This window comes from Musca vetustissima, unplaced genomic scaffold (assembly GCF_032173495.1).
Source record: "Musca vetustissima isolate MV318-11 ecotype Yass unplaced genomic scaffold, APGP_CSIRO_Mvet_v1 utg8193, whole genome shotgun sequence".
Lineage (NCBI taxonomy): Eukaryota > Metazoa > Arthropoda > Insecta > Diptera > Muscidae > Musca > Musca vetustissima.
In genome coordinates this window covers 421,761-442,585 of record NW_026882893.1, presented here as the reverse complement: position 1 = coordinate 442,585, position 20,825 = coordinate 421,761, and the positions used below count along the sequence as shown (strand labels likewise).

Here is a 20,825-nt window from a genome sequence, read left to right as displayed (position 1 = left end):
TCATTGCTATGCATAACGATTTGTTGTATGCATGATGACACGTTTTACATGAGAAACGTAAGACATCGTCTCGCCTGACTCTCTCTCTCTCTCTCTTTTGCTCTTCATTCACATAAAATTATATAGACGGTCATTATCAAAGTGATAATGTCTGTGAAAATGTTCTACTTCTAGTTTGAGCTATTTTTTGCTGACTCTTTCGGTGTTGGATATGACACAAAATTAAATCACAATATTTGAATAGTTTTTTCTTCTTCTCTTTCGTTTTTTATGTAACAAAAATACTACTGCAGTACTCTTTTCACTTTAAATATTTAATAATTTTTGCACATTTCTTTGGAAGTTTTTTTAGGTTGGATGTAGGAAGTTTTTGAAGTACTTCGTTTGTGTGTTACTCTTAAGTAAATTGTTTCAATGTATGTTTGTGTGTGTGTGTTTGTAAGTCTATGTTAGTTTTTCTTTTTGGAAACAAACTATAGTTTGTTATTTGTAAAATCTACTTAAGTCTATTTATGTTGACTTCTAAATATATATGTAATTTTAGGGAATGTTGTACATCTAAACGTGTGTTTGTAGCGGTGATGTGAAGTTGTAGAAATAAACTTTTTTTATATTTTATTCCTTATTGGCTTAATAATCAATGACATGAAATTTAATGGTATTTCATTGGTGAATTAAAAATTTTAAAGCGTTTTAAAGAACATGACAACTAATTATATGTCCCTAAGAAAAATGTGTACAAGTAATATATCCGCAATAATGTGAGCGGCTTCTAAATAAAATACTTAATGGCGATCTTTGGCTGAATAATGTCAGTACGAAATATATTGTTAGAAGTATATCTGCTGGAGTTCTTTTCTTAAAAGAAGGCTTACAGCTGGCCCTCGAAGTCCACAAATGGAGCATCATAATATCAAAAATCACTCACTGATCACAGTAATAATATTTAAAGAGCAAACTGCAAATGTTCGCAACATCTTTTGAAATGTGCTCTATGTTGAATATCTTCTGCCTATAGAAGACCTAATTATGAACTCCAACAGATATTAGATCTATGAACCTATATTTGGTATTTTTATTTTATCCAGAATATCGAAACGGAATATGTAGAACTGGGCCAATAAACGTTCTGTTTATAAATTAGCTAAGATACCAAATTCCAGTATTTTAGATAGGACATGCAACCCAAATATTTAATTTCTAAAAATGGCGGAACTATACAGAAAATCTATTCCAAAGGTTAGATATACACAACAAAAATGCGTATTTTCGAAATATAATTTACCCTAGTGTCTTTGGGTGTTCTAAAGAAATATTTTTTAGGGTATAGGAAAGAAAAAGAAAATATGTGTCTGTCGGTGTTGCCGACAGCTGTATACCCTCAGCCAACCTCTTGCATATTCCACGGTATCGATCACCATTCACAGTTACGTTACGATTAGCAGCATCTTTTAAGATGTACGGTCCAATGATGTCACCAGACCAAACTGCAACCTTTTCTTACTTACTTACTCAGTTGGCTTGAGACAGAACATTTATTCCAAAAACAGATCTTAAAAAAATATTTACAAGCACGTCGGTCTTGTGAGCAGCTCCTCCAATTTGAATGACCATGTTCCCAAATATTTTCTTCCATTTAATCTTTCCATCGAATTCGTGGTCTTCCCCTTCTGCGTAAGCTATCAGTTGGCTCGCGTTTATTTGCCTCTTGTGCTAGGGGCACACACATCCATTCTCACAACATGACCTAGTCAACGTAGTCGCTGAAGCTCGATACGTCCGATTATGTCGATGACCGACAATAGATGGAACAACACGGTTCATGGGTCTTTCGACATCGATATTCAACATATTCACACACGCTGGATAGCACTTTATATGATATGGGATGGAGATTTATTCCTCTCTATATATATATATATATATATATATATTTGGAGTGAAGATGGTTTGGAGGAATATTTATATATATATATATATATATATATTCTTCACTCCAAAATCTACAATTCTGATTATTTACTACCCATTAAGCCAAAAAAAAAGCTTCGTCGCGAAACACCATGTTTCGAAATCAGTGAATCTTCGGCCATCTTTCCAAGAGCCCTTTCACCAAATTCTGCATCATTCGGCTGCAATTCTTGCACCGTATTCTGAGACACTTCACATGTGCATTGCGTACAAACGATGGCTACTATATATAATCCTGGTCTCATAAAACGATTCCAGGTTTTTTGTCCATAAAAAATGCATTGTTTGCCTTGTAGCTTGTTCACATTGGATTTGGGTACATTTTGAAGACCCTCATAATGATTTTTCAATCCAAAAATTCAGGTTCTTTTCTAGTATCTCTAGCAAAAGCAAAATTTCATGATTGCGGGGTGATACAAATTCGTGGACCTAACTATCCTTTATAATGTCCTCTAAACATAACATATTTGTGTAGGATATAAATTATGTCTAAATGGTGGCCGAACTTTCTACTCCCTCCACAAAATTACAGTCAACTAGTTTGTAAATTGCGAAATACCCCAATACACTTTTATATAGCCTATTTACACCTTACTTGCATGTAAAAACATTACCTTATATTGACAACTTTTATCAATGAGGTATTTTGTCCCTTGTGAACTAGAAATTCTATATTACAGCCACTTCGGTTGAATACTTTAAAATATGAGGCGGTCCGATAAATCCTCCAATTGTCCTTTCGCGCAAGTTCAAAAAAGACAAAAATATGTTTTTTGTTTTTGTCAACAGCACTCACAACATTTGACTTTATTACTTCATCGAATGAAATTTGTATTTCACTCACTGTCACAAAAAAGTCAACATTTAAAATTAAAAAAATCACCAACAGATGACGTATTAAAAAGTCTTATCAGATCCGGTTTTTTTATCGATTGTTTACCTCAATTATCATTAAAGCTGTCAATAAGATAAATGCCGATGAACTCTTAATTATATTTAAACAGTTGTCCGGTAGTAATACGGCGACGACATCGTCGACACATTGACATAATCAAGAAAATTTAATTCAACATTTATTTTTAATGTCTTAAGTGTAGCCGAGTGTGTGCGTCCACCCGCACAACCCAGTCATCACATTAATCACCCGTACACACCCTCTCATCATCCACATTTTTTCATCCCACATTAACATGAATATTTACATAATGTAATTGGCTGTTCTCAGACAATGTAACAGAAACACAGCAGAAAAAAAGACAACACCAACAGCATCCAAACGCTTTAAAACATTCAAAGGATAAGCATAATGATGTCCATGTAGACTTAACCTCATTTTTCAACACTTTTTGTCGCCATTACACAAACTCAAGCACACTCTCACACACACATTACTTAGGCTTACATTGACAATGCCTGAGCTCAGACTCCATTACACGCAGATTATCACCTTTTGTATGCCAGGACACTTTTTTCCCACAGTAATTCATTTGTTTTCTGTTTGTGTTTTTCTTTCATTTCATGGCTGTCTGTCACCGCTACTCCTTTCGCTGTTGTTGCCTTCGTCGTCAATACCTCGTAACAGGTGGCTTGGATGCATTTCGAACAATCGGCCATCTTAACTGTACACAATCATGTGATAACGCGAAATCCACGCATCAGTGTGACACACGACAAACATGATCGCCATCGCAGCTGGTATTTACACATCAACAATGTCCAGGAGGAGGACAAAGGCCGCTATATGTGTCAGATCAACACAGTGACGGCCAAAACGCAATTTGGTTATCTCAATGTAGTTGGTAAGTAGAGTCATTTCAGTATTTAGGCGCTTAAGGGAATAAAAAGGCTAAAGAAGGGCACTTCTCTTTAATGGAGGGGGTCATCTCAAAATTAAACTCAGAACGCCACAAAATTAACTTTGGGAATTCCTTTAAAAATTGTATCATAAATAAATTAAAAATAAATCTATGCCATCAGACATTCCGCAGTTAACTTACCAGACCAAGTTACTTTATTTGTGTGTTTGTAGCCTTGTCCTTGCATCGCATTCCTTGCAGCCAATCTAACATTAAGTCGGAAAATTTATGCTTCAATGATTTCCAAGTTATTTTACTTTTGATCTACAATCAAGTATGTATGTCCTGTGCAAAAATAAAAAAAAAAACACCACAACTGAAAGTCGCCAAGTCTCCAAGCAGCAGCAGCTGCTGACTTTGGGGAAAGCAAATATCTCAGTTCAATTGAATGAACGTGAAAGAGAAAATAATCACAGTTTTTTGTATGCATGTCCTGGCGTATAGCCCGAAGGCTTCAGTGGCATGCGTTAAAAAATCATATACATATATTTTCAGCACAAATATGGAGAAGTGTTATTTGTGTAAGGCACGGAGGAAGTCATATAAATTTTAAATTTAATTATTTTGTTTAAATAATAACCTTGAAGTGGTTATTTATTGGCAATCGCGTTTCATTTATTTAGTATTAAAACCATTTTTAAAAGGGCATTAAAAATGATTGTAATTAAATTGTAGAATTATTTTGGTGAACCGATTAAACTGGGTACAGATTTGGAAATCGGTTTAGATCTTTTCCTTTACCTTCATTTTATATATCGCTGGATTAAAATTTAAAGGCAATAAGTGTAACCGCAGCTTTGGCCATAGCTTTGCCAGTTTATTGTTTTGTTTTTTACTCTTTCATAGTGTGGAATGTACACAAATCATCACTGTTTTTTTTTTTTTTTTTTTTTTGTACAGAGAACTTGTTTTTACACCCAGATATTCAATGATATTGAAATCAATCAATGAAATCAATTATATTTTGTAACAAATAATGATCCGAAAACTGTGTATAAACATGGTCCAATAGATGATAAGTGGCATCTCTAAAAATATTCTTCAAAAATCTGGCTCCAAATAAATTCGGCTTTTTAAAAATCTGCACTTTCTTAAAAACTCGGTCCAAATAGTTACAATTTTTTTCAAATAATTTTTTTTTTTTAGGCCTGTATGTTAGCTCCTAAATATTCTTTAAAAATCCAACTTTATAGGTCTGGATGTTGGACACAAAAATATTCTTAAAAATCCAAAAATATTCTTTAAAAATCCACGCCTATAGGTATGGATGTTGACTTCAAAAATATTCTTTAAAAATCCACGCCTATAGGTATGGATGTTGACTTCAAAAATATTCTTTAAAAATCCACGCCTATAGGTATGGATGTTGACTTCAAAAATATTCTTTAAAAATCCACGCCTATAGGTATGGATGTTGACTTCAAAAATATTCTTTAAAAATCCACGCCTATAGGTCTTGTTGTCGTCGAAAAAAAATATTCTTTAAAAATCCACGCCTATAGGTATGGATGTTGACTTCAAAAATATTCTTTAAAAATCCACGCCTATAGGTATGGATGTTGACTTCAAAAATATTCTTTAAAAATCTAATCCAAAAATATTCTTTAAAAATCTACGCCCAAAAATATTCTTTAAAAATATACGCCTACAGGTCTGGATGTTGACTCCAAAAATATTCTTCAAAAATCTACGCCTGCAAGTCTGGATGTTGACTCCAAAAATATTCTTTAAAAATCTTTAAAAATCTACGCCCAAAAATATTCTTTAAAAATCTACGCCCAAAAATATTCTTTAAAAATCTACGCCCAAAAATATTCTTTAAAAATCTACGCCCAAAAATATTCTTTAAAAATCTACGCCCAAAAATATTCTTTAAAAATCTACGCCCAAAAATATTCTTTAAAAATCTACGCCCAAAAATATTCTTTAAAAATCTACGCCCAAAAATATTCTTTAAAAATCTACGCCCAAAAAATATTCTTTAAAAATCTACGCCCAAAAATATTCTTTAAAAATCTACGCCTACAGGTCTGAATGTTTGCTCCAAAAATATTCTTTAACAATTAACGCCTATAGGTCTGGATGTTGACTCCAAAAATATTCTTTAAAAATCCACGTCTGTAGGTCTAAATGTTTGCTCCAAAAATATTCTTTAAAAATCCAAGCCTGTAGGTCTGAATGTTGGACACAAAAATATTCTTTAAAAATCCACGCCTATAGGTCTGGATGTTGACTCCAAAAATATTCTTTAAAAATCCACGCTTATAAGTCTGAATGTTGGCTCTGAAAATATTCTTTCAAAACCCACGCTTATATGTCTGGATGTTGGTACCAATTAAAATTCTTTAAAAATTCACCCATAAAGGGCGCCTTAGAAACTTGTTTTTAAAATAAATTATTAATATTTTTTCAAAAGACATAGCCAGACGTGGATTTTTTAACAAATGTTTTTTTTAATAAATTAAATTTTCAATGGTCCATCCTGGCATGGAAATTCAGTCCAAAATGTTTGAAAAGTCGCCTCTAGAAATATTCTTAAAAAACCCACGCCTAAATATCAGAATTGTTACTGTAGAAATATATTTTAAAAATCCACACCACGTTTCTGTTCTTTTGATTCGTCCGAAATTTCTTTTCACCATTTTACAGGTTTTCCGAACCATCAGGGTCGATTCCTCTTCCCATTTTGTGGGATATTTTTCACGGTTTCTACTTCACGACTTACTATGATGTTTTTTTTCAATATCATAGACATCTGTAGAGTAGTTTTCCCGAGAACATGATGACAAGCAAAATTGAATTGCGAACAAATCTGCTGAATTATTTCTAGATTTGAAATTATAAAGAGAATTTGAGTTACAATAGGGTCTTCAATATATACCTTATTTTCCTTAAAGAAATCTTTCGTGAAATATGAAACACTTATTTTTCTCCTGGAAAATTTCTCCTAACGCCTATCAGATATAGAAAAAATATGGTCTGTTAAGTTTTCAATCCAAATTTATATAGTTGAATACTATAAAATTGTATGTTTTTCGGTAACATACCACATATTCTATTATGAATTTATCCTGATTTTCATTTTATGCCTCTATAAAAAATAAAAACAAATCTTTACCATTTCAACGCATTTCAACCACACCAGCAACAACAGCTTTTGATCAGACCAATTATAAATTATGAAAACGAACTACGAAAGTTCAACTATGGAAAAACAAAGTGATTTGCATTTTTTAAATAACCAAAACGAAAGACAAATTGTTTATGAAAAAAGTTTAACCACCGACGACAACTTCCCATCAAGCAACCTGCCACCAATCGCCCTACCTCCCTCCCTTCACCACTCTTCATCAGCTCTCTTTGGCAACCACGAAGAAAATGAAAGCGAAATTAAAAACTACGTTGCGTTGATTTAATTTTAAAAGTGTCATCATGAAATAACTTTTTTCTTTAGATGGACAAGCGAACCGAAGAATGTCTAAGACGGCTATGCGATACAACAACTACATACATACGAACGAATATACAAGCAAATGATTGTAGCAATATACTATATTAAGCAACGTAAAGAGCTCTTGTTTTCCATTATTTCCATGCCACACTTTGTTAGCAGGAACGAGGCTCGTCAAAATCAAACAAAAACAACAACAACTAAATTATGATGAGAAAGAAATATTGCAGCGGCAGCAGCATCGGCGGCATCAAACCACTTTAGAGGCTTTGGGAATTAACGGTGAATGTCACAGTTTTTGACTTTTCTCCCCATTGAAAAGACATGAATATCAGCAGCATCTACGCTACGAAAGATACTTTCCGCTAACACCAACAACAACAGCAGCAACAAAAAAGTTATGCTTCGTTGCAAACGTAAGCCTTAGAAACGCGTCTGTGTCACACAGAGCGCCCGTCTTCGTCTTATTATAAGCAAACAAATAGAGCCATAATAACATAACATTATGGCTTAAAGAGTATATAACATAGAATTTGAAGTAGTAGTGACGGAAGAAGATGCTGCAGAAGAAAATGAAAATCATAAGACATAAACCTCATCAGCAGTCCCCAAGTCATCAAACGGTCAGGTCGGAACGAACGTCTTCTTCATCAAAACTCATCATCATTATGATACTCATCAGCGACTGTCGGCTAGTCATCAGCATTCGTGGGAGTTTGTTTAGGAAATCTTAGAAACAGTGGATGACATTTTGGGTGATGGAGACGAAAAATCAATGTCGGAATGAAAAATCGGACCTAATGAATGACGTTTTCAAAGATATAAAATTTGCATTTTTTCTATGGAAAAAGTCCGTCCTCGGTTTCAGAAAAATTAATGAATTTTAAATTTTTTATATAGAAGAAATCAGTTCTCAGTGACTGAGGAATTTTTTTTCTATATAAAAAAAAATTATGAAATCGGAGGCTACGAATTTTTTATATAGAAAAATACATGTTCTTAGTAAACTAGGATTTTTCTGTAGGATAAACATGTTTTCTCGAAAGGCTGAGGATTTCTTCTAAAGAAATAAATCAGTTCTCAGTGACTGAGGATTTTTTGTAGAAAAAATCAGTCCTCAGTGACTGAGAGCGTTGTTGTTTTTTTTTTTTTTTTTGAAAAAAACAATTCTCTTGGCTGAGGTTTTTTTCGATAGAAAAATCAATTCTAAGTGGCTGAGGAATGTTTGTTATAGAAAAAATTGTCATAAGTGTATGAGGATTATTTTCTATGGGAAAAAAATCAGTCAACAATATCTGGGGAATTTTTTACTTTAGAAATAATCAGTCCTTAGAAAAAATTAGTCATCAGTGTCTGAAGAATTTTTTCTATAGGTCCACTGTATCTGAGAATTTTTTTCTATTGGAAAAAATCAGTCCTTAGTCTGAGAAATGTTTTTCTATTGAAAAAAATCAGTCCTCAGTCTGAGAAAAATCAGTCATGAGGAATTTTTTCCTGTAGGAAAAAATCAATCTTCCTTGACTGAGGAATTTTTTTCTATAGAAAAAAATTAGTCTTCAGTGTCTGAGGAATTTTTTTCTATAGAAAAAAATTAGTCCTCATTGTCTGTTTTCTAGAGAAAAAAAATCAGTCCTCTGTGTCGGAGGATTTTTTTTTTCTATAGACAAAAATTAGTAATCAGCGTTTGAGGATTTTTTCTATAGAAAAAATCTGTCCTCAGTGACTGAAGAATTTTTTATAGGAAAAAATCTTTCCACAGTGTCTGAGAAATGCTTTCTATATAAAGAATCAGTCGTTAGTGTCTGAGGACCGTTTTCTATTGAAAAAAAGCAGTCCTCAGTGTCTGATTTTTTTCTATAGAAAAAATCTGTCCTCAGTATTTGAGGAATTTATTTTTATATAGAAAAAAATAATGCTCAGTGTCAAAAAAATTATTTTGTATAAAAAAAATCACACCTCAGTTTCTGAGGATTTTTTTCTACAGAAAAAATTAGTCAATTGAGGAATTTTTTATATAAAAAACATTTGTCATCAGTGTCTGAAGATTTTTTGTATAGAACAAATCAGTCCGTAAAATCAGTGTCTGCGAATGCTTTTCTATAGAAAAAATACGTTCTCAGTGTCTGAGGATTTTTTTCTATAAAAAACATCAGTCTTCAGTGTCTGAGGATTTTTTGTAAGAAATCATTCCTCAGTAACAGAGGATTTTTTAGATAAAATCTATCTCTGAGCTCGAAGATTTTTTTCTAAATTCTGTCTCATCGAATAAGAATTTTTTTATACTTTTCTCTGTGAGAACTCGGAAATACGATTCACTCCCTATTTCTAAGATTTGCATCTCCCACTGTGTTTTTTAAATTAATCCCCAACACCATCTTCCCAGCCTTTACAAAAACCCTCTTTTTATAATCCAGAATGACAGCTTCTTACACAGTGTATGTCCACTCAGCTAACGGTAACTTCACTTGATACCAATGTTATTTATTTAGTTTGTTAGGAAGACCAAGACAACACAACAACGACAAAAACAACCAACCAACAGGAATTCATCTAAAGAGAACACCATCAGGATGGGAATAAGTGGCAGCATAACAAGTCAAAAACTCATTTAGCCTCTTGGCCAAATAAATAAACAAGTGTTTCCTAACCAAACGACTTTTTGCAACAACAAACTGTTCTACACAACGACAACGGCAACATTGCAATTTGAGTTGATTATGATGGGGGTGGCAGGCAGCCATGCTCTGTCCCTCAATTATTTGGTATCATAGCACAATTACCACGGTCCTCACCCCCTACTCCCATGGCAAAGCACTTGAGTACCGAACATTGCCACCGAGGTAACTACCAGTGTCTCAAGTTTATTTTAAAACTACTTTATTACCTACTTACCAACACTCGGTAGAGTGATTGCCAAGCCCGAGCAGCAGGCACTCATCTCAAGAGCCAACAGCAACAACAACACCCCCATCACACATATAAATATATTTTTCTATTAAAGCAACAGTATCATCCTGTACAAGCAAACAGCTAGACTCACAGCCAGCTAGGAGGCTTGGAGTCTAGGAGAGTTGAAGTGCCAAGCTAAAGCCAAAGCAAGCATCATTATATGACACTCATTGACCTGGGATTTTCATGTATTATAGCCCACTGAAGAGTTTATCTTTATTAAGTGGGCTAATGATACTATTTCCTTTTTTGCTTTTGGAAAAATTAAGGCTGAGGACAGAAACTCTTTTTTTTCGGTCTGTTTTTTGAGTGTCTCTGCAAACATCTGTCTGTGTTGATAATTTAATTCTCATTTTCTTTTTTATTTGTTTTATTCTTTTCTATCTTCCAGTGCCGCCCAATATTGACGATTCTTTGAGTTCAAGTGACGTCATAGTGAGAGAAAATTCGAACATATCACTGAGATGTAAAGCCACTGGTAGCCCCAAACCGGTTATCAAATGGAAAAGGGATGATAATTCCCGGATAACAATTAGTAAAAATCATATAGGTAAGTAGCATTTTAATTTTTTTAGAATAAAAAAAAATTCTATAGAAAAAAAGAGTCTTCAGTAATAAGAAATTTTTTCCATAGAAAAAAATCAGTCCACAGTGGCTGAGGATTTTTTGCTATAGAAAAAATCAGTCTTCCGTGAATGAAGACTACTTTTCTATAGAAAAAAATCAGCCCTCAGATATTGAGGATTTTTTCTATAGAAAAAATGAGTTATTGAGGAATTTTTCTATAGAAAAAATCGTTCCTCAGTGATTGTGCATTTTTTCATAGAAAAATATCAGAACGTTGTGTCAGAATTTTTTCCACAAGTAAATCAGAACTCTATGACTGAGTATTTTTTTTCTTTAGAAAAACCAGTCCCCAGTGACTAAGGATTTTTTCTATAAAAAAATATCAGTCTTTAGTGTAAGGAATTTTTTTCTATAGAAAAAAAAACAGTTCTCAATGACTGAGGATTTTTTTTTGTAAAAACAAATCAGGAGGATTTTTTTTTTTTTTTTTGTAAAAAAATCAGTCCTCAATGACTGAGGATTTTTTTTTATAAAAATTAGTCCCTAATGACTGAGGACTGTTTTTTTTTCTATAAAAAATCAGTCCTTGGTGACTGAGGAATTTCTATAAAAAATTAGTCCTCAATGACAGGATTTTTTATATAGAAAAAGAGAAAAACAGAATTTTTTCTATACATAAAATTGTCGTTAGTGACTGAGGATTTTTTTCTATTCTTTAGAAAAATAACTGTCCTCGGTCAGTAAGGTTTTTTCCTATTGAATAAATCACATCTCAGAGATTGATAAATTTTATAGAAAAAAATATTTTTCATTTTTTGTATAGAAAAAATAGTCTTAATTGACTGAGGATTTTTTTCTATAGAAAAACATCAGTCCTCAGTCCTTCTTCAGATCTAAGGCTTTTTATTTCCTATAGAAAAATAAGTTCTCAGTGACAATCCTAAGGTTTTTTTTCCAAAACAAAAAAAACAACCCTTAGTGATTTTTTCTATAGAATAAATCGGTCTTTATTGACAGAAGAATTGTTTCTATAAAAAAGTCCTAAGTGACTGAGTAATTTTTTCCATAAAAGGAATCAGTACTCTTTGACTGAGAAATTTTTATAGAAAAAATCAGCCTTCAGTGGCCGGGGAATTTGCTTTATAGAAAAACTGTCCTCGATTGATCTCTATGGAAAAAGATATCAGATACAAAAAAAGTAGTTCTCATTGGTATCGAAAAACGCTAAGGTATTGGAAAGAAGATATTTTTCTCCCAGAGAAAATACGTCCTCAGCGACATGGGAATTTTCTATAGATTTAACATTTTTCAACGGCTGAAGATTCTTTTCTACAGAAAAAATCTATCCACTGATGTATATTTCAAAATTATGCCATAGCTTCTAATAAACGGTTAATTCCTTCTTGTTTTTCCTATAGAAAAATCAGTCATAATATTAATTTAATTGTTTTTGTTTTATTTTCCTTTCAGTCAGCGAATGGGAAGGTGATACATTGGAATTGACACGTATCTCTCGCTTGGATATGGGCGCCTATTTGTGCATAGCCTCAAATGGAGTGCCACCCACGGTTTCGAAGCGCATCAAAGTTAGTGTGGACTGTAAGTATTCATAAAAATAGAAAAAATACAAATTTCAAATTTAATTCAAATTAAAATACAACAAAAAATAACGCAGTTTCCCAAACTGATCAACTTTTTCTCAAGAGAAAAAGACTATACCACAAAATCAGTGAGTTATATTAGGAAACTTGAAAACCAACAAAAAATGAGCAACATGTAACCAACAAGAACTTCAAAACTATTTTTTTTTTGTGTTCTACACTCTGAACAAATTGTACATCTTGTTATGACTAATATGCCTAAGCCGGCTCGACCTACCATGTCTGCTAGTTTTTGTTGGATTTGTTGTTTTTCCTCTTCTTGTTGTTTGAGCAACAGCATCATCAGCATTTTTAGCTTGTAGGCACTTTCCAAAACTAAACTCTACCATTTTGCCATATGAAGTAGGCGAAAAACAAAAAAAATCCTGTAAAGCGGTAATGGATGCAATTCTCAGCAGTGAGACTACCGAAAATCAGTCTACAAAACCTAACCAGAACTCAATGAAAAATCAACAACAACAACAAGAAAAAAACTCAAAAGGGAAATTGCCTTACATGTATATGTAGATGGGGAAAAATGCAAACGGGTGGGTATTAGGGAGTTTGTTAAAAATAAAGTTGTTTTCAAAAACTTTTTTTTTAAATATATTTTAGAAATTTCTTTAGTCTGAAAACGTTAAAGTCAGTACAAAATTTGAGATACTCAAATATAAAAATATTTCTAGGAACTATAGATTTTATGTAAAATAGACCACCTGACAGAAAAAAATATAAAAAATAAAGTATAGACATATATTGCCACATCGATTCGGGAGATACAGTACATTCTTTCGGAAAAATTAAAGTCCAATATCAAGAAAACCAAATTCAAAATCGACAGAAAAATCATTTTAAATTATTCTCTATATTAATTTTTACAAGAATCAAAAATAATTCTGATGGCAGAATTCATACAATTTGCATACGAAGCGATTTAAATAATTTTGACTGTATACACAAATTAGTACTGTACACAAATTTACCCACTTCTTTATATTGAAAAGCTCATAACTTTACCCCAATTTTGATTTTTTTTTTTTGATTTCTCTTTTGATACGTATCATCCATAATCAGGTCTTGACATATGAAATCCAAATAATATATATCTACCAGCTGCATATTAAATAAAAGCTCTAGAACATTTTGTTGCCTGTGGACAACATTGGGCCACAAAGGGTTAAGAAATCTTTTCTTCGATATTCTCGTATCTCATTGGTTAAAAGATTTATAATTAATTAAATGTGTATATTCTTTGATTGAATATCCGAGTATGAAGAAAAATCTCTGAAGTAATATGAATTATTTTCCCCGTAACACCCTAATGTATATAACCCTTCAGCACAAACACACACACATACACTCAAATATTTTCTTTACTACCTATAAATGGCAAACATGCCGAGATGATATCCTTAACGCAAACATTTGCAATGCAACGTTGACCATTCCAGGAAAACAGAAATGTAAACATGAATATCTAAAGTGTTTATACCAGTGACGTGGAAATTCCACAATCGGAAAATAAAAAAGGAAAAGCAAAGCATAGCTATATTGGGTTTGCCAAAGCTGTGGTATCAACCAGAAACGTTTTTTTGAAAAATAATAACCCCCAAATAAATTAAAATATTTAGTATGATCTCACATACGTCAATGTAAAGTGTATCCTAAGCCTAGGTCCATTTGAATGGCTAAATGTCGATAGATCATCATTGAAACAGCCAGATCACAGATGGTATGGTACAAATAAAAATTCAGACTTCAATAATCCGCAATATTTACGTAATCCGAATTACGGTATGGCGTGGAATTCCCAAGCCCATAAAATGTATTAGATATGCACTCTAATAAAACCGGTATTTATAACTGAAGACTAAGAATGTTTTTCATAGAGAAAAATTAGTCCTGTGTGATTGAGGTGACTGGAACATTTGGTTCTATAGAAAAAAAATCAAATGAATGAAGATTTTATTCTATAGAAAAAAATCTGTTTCGATAACTGATGATTTTTTTTTATAGAAAAAAAATGGTCAACAGGGACTGAGGAATATTTTTCTATAGAAAAAAAATTGTTCTATAGAAAAAAGGCAGTCCTAAATAACTGAGGATTTATTTTCTTTAGAAAAAAATCGGTCTTCAAGAACTAAGAATGTTGTTTTCTATAGAAAAAATCGGTCTTCAAGAACTAAGAACGTTTTTCTAAAGAAAAAAATGAATTCTGAAATGAAATGTGACTTACCCACATACCAAATTTTTATGTACTTAGTTGTAGAATGTGGATGGCTATAAGTAATTTTGTTTCAAAACCTCTTGTAATTGTCAATGTTTATATGTATATAACACTGTGACAAAAAAACGAGCTCATGGTCTGGGGTGGAATAACCCTAATGGGTATGAAAGTCCTTGGCGAAAATATTAAGACCCCCAGAAGCACAAACTCACCATAGGACAAGTTTAATTTTTATTAATAAAAATAAATTTTATTATATGACATGTCTTCAGTCAAACTTGTTCTACTTCATTCTGAAGACCTTGTGCGACATTTACCGCCCTTAATTATTCCCTGCCTGTTTGTCTGACCGGGTGGTGCGCTCGATAACTCTCGATGGAAGTAACGGAAGAACCATTGCACATTATAATATTTCTGTGATCTATTGGTCTAATCCAGCTGGTGTCTGCCCCACAAAGTGTTTTAATTTTGTTAATATTTATAAATTCAATATTTGGCGAAAGGAATGTCCGGTTTAAACCAAACATCGCAGAACCTCGTATCTTTGCCAAGCCTAGATTAAGTCCGATGTTGGGGGGGTGGTCAACATTTTATAAAATTGTAAATTAAATTGAAAGTCAATTAGATTCTATATTCAGCTCCACCTTTATTTAAGTTATTTTGATGGTCCCATGCGCAACATTTGAGGTATTTTAATATCCTGACCTTGTTTTTTCCCCAAGTCTACCCACAACTACCACGATAATCTAACTTTCTGCAGTTCTTTATTGTAAGCCTGGGCAATATTTCGCGATATTTCCACCATCTTCTTTCATCTTTCTAACCAAGGCGTGCTTTCAAAATTCTGTTCTCCCGAGGTGAATATTTAGTAGACCCCTGTAAATATTGAAATATAACTCCCAGATCCGAGTACGCACAACTATATAATATTGACAGATCTTCATAAAAAATAGTCATGTTTATTATTGACCAGACTCCCTTCCTGGTGTAAAATTTCGTGGTGTTCGGGTCATAATTGTGACCTCTAGAATATATTAAATAAAAGTTTTTTTCCCATTTCATCATTACAAACTCTTGGGGCTGCACAAAACTATAATGTAGTTGTGTGGCGTATAAAAACTTCTTCGCAGAAAATTTCGTATGTAGATGTATCCGCATTTCCCCAACGAAGTGGCAGTAATTTGATTTTCCGAGGTTTTAGAGGGTGTAAAACATATTAGTAGAACAATAATGCATATTTTAGCCCTAATACACATGTCGGGTCGATTTAAGTATTTTTATCAGGGTGTGCAAAAATTCGCTCGCGAATGATTCAAAATACATTCTTTTTCTTTTGTGCACATTTTACGAATGACTTTATGGCGATAAATTCTTTACCAAACGAGCATTCGCCAAAGAATGTTCGCACACACATAACAAACGAGTTCGTTTCGTTTGGTGGTTGAAATTCTTTCTGATATTCTCTCACGAATGAAAACATACATTCCCGAATTCTCGCGAATGCTCAGAACAGCAACATGAATACCAACAAACGTTTGTGAACTCAATAGTTGTTGGTTATGTGTTTTGTTATTCCAAACCAGGCTCGGGGAGAGCGTAAAAACTTGGTTCTCACGTATTTATCTTTGTGTATGGATTTTCAGTTGGTTCAGTTGAAAGTGTGTGAGAGAATAGTGATATTTGCTCTCGCGAGAGAGCATGCGAATGTTCGCCCGATACTATTCCACACACTTTCTGCTACACACACTTTCATTCGTTGTGTGTGTTTACTCGTTTACTAGTGCTCGCGAGAATTCGCGAACATTTGTTTTTTGAGTTTTTCAAAAGAATGTTCTTCAGCAAGGAACGCTCACTAATGAATGAATCGACGACGCTTGCAGCGAAGTTTTATCGTTCGGGAATTTTTCAGGCAATGCGAACATTCGCGAGAGGTTGCAAATGCTTGTTCATTCATTGTAACGTTATCATACGCTATAAATTAAAAACATTCGAATTCTCGCCTGTGAGCATTCGTGAGAAAGAGTGTATTTTAATCATTCTTCGCACCCTGATTTGTATATTCCTTGTCAAATTTTCCCCCTGTGTGGTTGTAAACGTATTTGCATTTTCTTTTTTTTTTTTTTTTGTTTTTTTGAGATATATTTAAGTTTTTATCACATTTTCCACCGAATATATATATATATATATATATATATATATGCCGAAATTTCCAAACCGACTATATACAAGAAGAATAAAAATACACCGGCTAGACAATTACAGTGTAGTTGTATTTTTTATCATAGTCCCTTTAGACGGAATCGACCGATTTAAGTCTTTTCAAAGCACATCATGCGACGGAAGTTATACAAAGTTCGGTCCGGAGGAACTTAACGCCATTTTTACTTTTTTCTAATAATAACAAACATGCTATACCAAAAATAGGCCAATACGTAAGGGGCCCAGTCGGCATTTTTTTAGAGCTCTACATCCCAGTACTTATTCAACAGATATAAAAACTTTATTGGCCGGTTGTTTGTCGTTTGATACTTAATTATAAATACTACTACTAAAAACATATAATAATAGTATAAGTTAAAAATTCAAATTCACTTATCCCGGGTACCATGGTAATTATCACCGTTATCAGTCTGGTTGAAATTTAGATCCTCTAAATGTTCCATTTTCTTTCAATATGTGTCTCAAAGTTTGACTTTTAATGTTATATTTTCTAGCGGCGGACGTCGGCTTCTCAAGGTCGCACGCACCATCAGAAATAGTTTTTTTTTTCTATCGTATTTTCATCAATACAATCACGTTTGGCCTTAGATATATAACTTCGAACAATATTAAAGGATTATTTTTAAAGACAAACTCAAAAATATTGTAAGGATATAATATAGCACTATGGCCCCCCTTTAAAATGCCGAAAATAGCCCGAAGGTACTTTTTTGAGTTTTTCTCATTTTTTTTCTATCAATCTTCTAAAAACCTAATATTTTTAATTATTTTTATAAGAATATGCATTGTAATTAACGACTTTTACTGCCTTAAAATTTGAAAAGTTTTATATACGAAATACTTACGAAATGGAATGGAAATATTAAAAAAAATCTATAAAAATATAAAAACAGACCGTAAATCTAAATAAGTTTATAAGCTACAGGTTCCAAACTTTGCGACAGTTATATATTTTGACAGTTGATGCCTATGAAACAAAGCTACAATGGGATCTTCATGTGCCGAAGGTGCCTCAGTCTCCCCTAACTTATTTTTTACCTTTTCACAAATACCGATTTTTGAACCCTCTTGGCTTCATTCCTAGTCTTTGTCCTTTAGGCGTTTTCTTATATTACCCAAATAATTTTCATGTTTTATATAATCAACCATACTTGATTTGAGTCGTTATCATGGTGCGTAGTTATTTTTTTTATTCCATAAATCCTGTCAAATTACCCATTATCTACAAACTATTTAAATTTCAGAAATTTTATTCAAATTTTAAAGAAAATAATTCTAAAGCTTAAACTATTTAACAAAGGAAATATTTCAATTCGGGTCTAATGTGCCATAATTCATTTAGAAAACTCTGACAACACATTCTCTAACCTACATACCAAGAAGCCTGTGGCCTATTCTTTGAAAAAAATATGTGCATAACCACCACTAATACAAATATGTCCCTTCTAATTAGAAGAACATTTTTTTCGCAAAAACGAAAATTACATATATCCTGAAGATATTTTCTTTCATTACAACCAAAGAAGATGTCATAGTTTATGGTGGCAATAACTCGTTTGGTTTTCATATCTTTTTCTGTTTTTTGCAAACTGAAAATTACAAGGATTCTAAACTAGAATATATCTATCTGTCTTTGGCTTATTAACTTCTTTGTTTGTCGGCTGGTTGCTTGGATAGCTTCGTGACAGGCAACAATGTGTTTTATGACACACTGCTGCCGCCACTGCCACTGCTGTTGATTTTGATGTTGTTCTTATTTATGATTATTATTTATACATGTTTTTCTTGTTAATATTCCATTTTCATTCCAATTTTTTCCTGTCACACATACACAAAGATACACATTTTTGTACCACAATTCGTACAATTTGACAGTGCTATCTATGACACACACACACATCCACAAACATTCATCTATACTAGCACACTAGCTCACATTAATGCCACAATTCGTTAAACAAGATGTGACAGCTGTTGCAACATGTCCTTTTTAACTGACCACGTTCGTTGTTGGTTCTTTGTTTGTGTATATGTGTGTGTGTGCTTGTTTGCTTGCCTTTCTCTTTTGTCTTGCGGGTGTGGGTTTGTAGTTGTTTTTTTTTATTGTGTAATATTGTACCGTTGTTTGTGATTTGTTTTGTGTTGTCCTGTCTGTTTTTCCTTTCCTTCCTAAATGATGAAGGGCTTTTTTGTTCATGAGGATATGATAGGTGTGTGCAATACATGTGCATGTTTATATTTAACATTTCCCTTTTGTATGTGTTTATTTGTATCCTATTCCCATTGAAAATTCAGTTTGTGAACCCTTGTAACAGTGGTTATCGAAAAATTAGTCACATTTCAGATACCTCCTTTTCGAATTGACCCTCCCTTTTTTGTCATGTCGTTCTATTTGATTTAATCACTTATGGACATATGTTAATGAGGAGATGAAAAGGGTATTCTTTTTATGGACAGCAATAGTTTTTTGTTGTTTAAGAACTAAAACGATTTGTTACGGATTTTTTTAAAAGGAAGAATATTTTATATAAAACTTCAAATGTGATTTGAAACGAGAGGATTGCATATTTTTAAGGATCATAACGCATAAATTATGGAAAACACATGTTTTGAAATATGAGTGATGTGTTAAATTAAATGAAGAGATTTCCAATGCAAAACGTTTTATTTTGTAAGCTTTAACACTTTCAAGACTATCATGCGTATACACAATATTTGGCGATTTACAGTAAGCATACGCTCCTGTATATAAAGTAATACAGTAGATATCGGATATAAGCACATCTCATATCTCTCAAGAAAACATCGCATATAAGAAAGATTATCAAAAACAGCGGGCTTATACTTATTATATCCTATAATTCCATATAAGAAAAAAAACGCATATAAGAAAGAAATCTCCGGATTTTTTGAGTTTCTTATATCCGATATCTACTGTATAACCAGTAAAAAACTGTCAGTCGGTTCTGCCGACAGATATATACCCTCATACTATAGTTTGCGGAGGTCTTCGCCGTTACGCACATTTATTATTTTTCGTTTTATATAAGGTATGATTTTATTAAAGAGTTTTCGGATTTATGACATTGGACAGTCAATTCGCCTACTATTTGATTTGTTAATGTTGAAAATGTTGACTATTTTTGGGACAAAAGGGTCCCACCTTCGGACTTGCTCTAGGCATGGTAAATATAATAGATTGTGCAAAGTTTGGTTCAAATCAGATAGTCCGTTCGCCTGATACTGGATTTATAGATATTGAAAATGTTGACCCTTTTTGTGGGGAGATACCAGAAGGAGTGGACCAATGGATCCCTGATCTAGGTTTGGTAAAGATAATAGGTTATGCAAAATTTTGTTTTAATCGGATACACCGTTCGCATGGTATTATACAATTAATTGTTCGCTAAATTTTGACCATTTTGTCAGGGAGGTACCAGAAGGAGTGGACCGATATACCCCATCTTCGAACTTGCACCAAGTTTGGATGAAATCGGATACTCCCTTTGAGAGTTATTATGCGCACCAGCCGGCCAGACGGACATTTGTAACTCGACGCCAAACTGTCTGAAATGGATTTGGTCAAAGAAATATGAGGTCTAAAACTAATATTTCGATGAGACACATTTTTACCATATCAAAGTGTATATACCCTCGTTAACCATAAGGTTTAGAGTATAAAAAATAACAAAATTGATATTCTGGGGAGTATATATTTACTCCTGAAGGACATATTCCCGAGAAGTAGATAGTATATCCAGAGACTATTAAATTGATGCAAATTATATCATTGTATGTACTCGGAGGTGGGAGTTATAGGTAAATATTTAAATGTGTATATGTGTTATGATATTGTTTAGTATTACTTTTACACCACTAGAGAGCGGAAATGTCGCGCTGGTCGCTTTGAAATTTTGCATGAAGTTCCGGTTATGGTCAAGGGC

General features: G+C 33.0%; 1 protein-coding gene across 1 annotated transcript in view; it reads left to right on the top strand.

The window, feature by feature from the left end:
- Positions 1-3,553: 3,553 nt before the first annotated feature.
- LOC133329604 (lachesin-like) overlaps positions 3,554-20,825 on the top strand; it is a gene marked incomplete at its 5' end in the record, with an annotated part of 72,630 nt that continues 55,358 nt past the window's right edge. The window contains 3 exons of the mRNA XM_061538077.1: positions 3,554-3,770; positions 10,619-10,777; positions 12,265-12,393. Of these exons, the coding sequence (XP_061394061.1) occupies positions 3,554-3,770; positions 10,619-10,777; positions 12,265-12,393 (505 nt within the window). The remainder of the gene's footprint in view (positions 3,771-10,618; positions 10,778-12,264; positions 12,394-20,825) is intronic.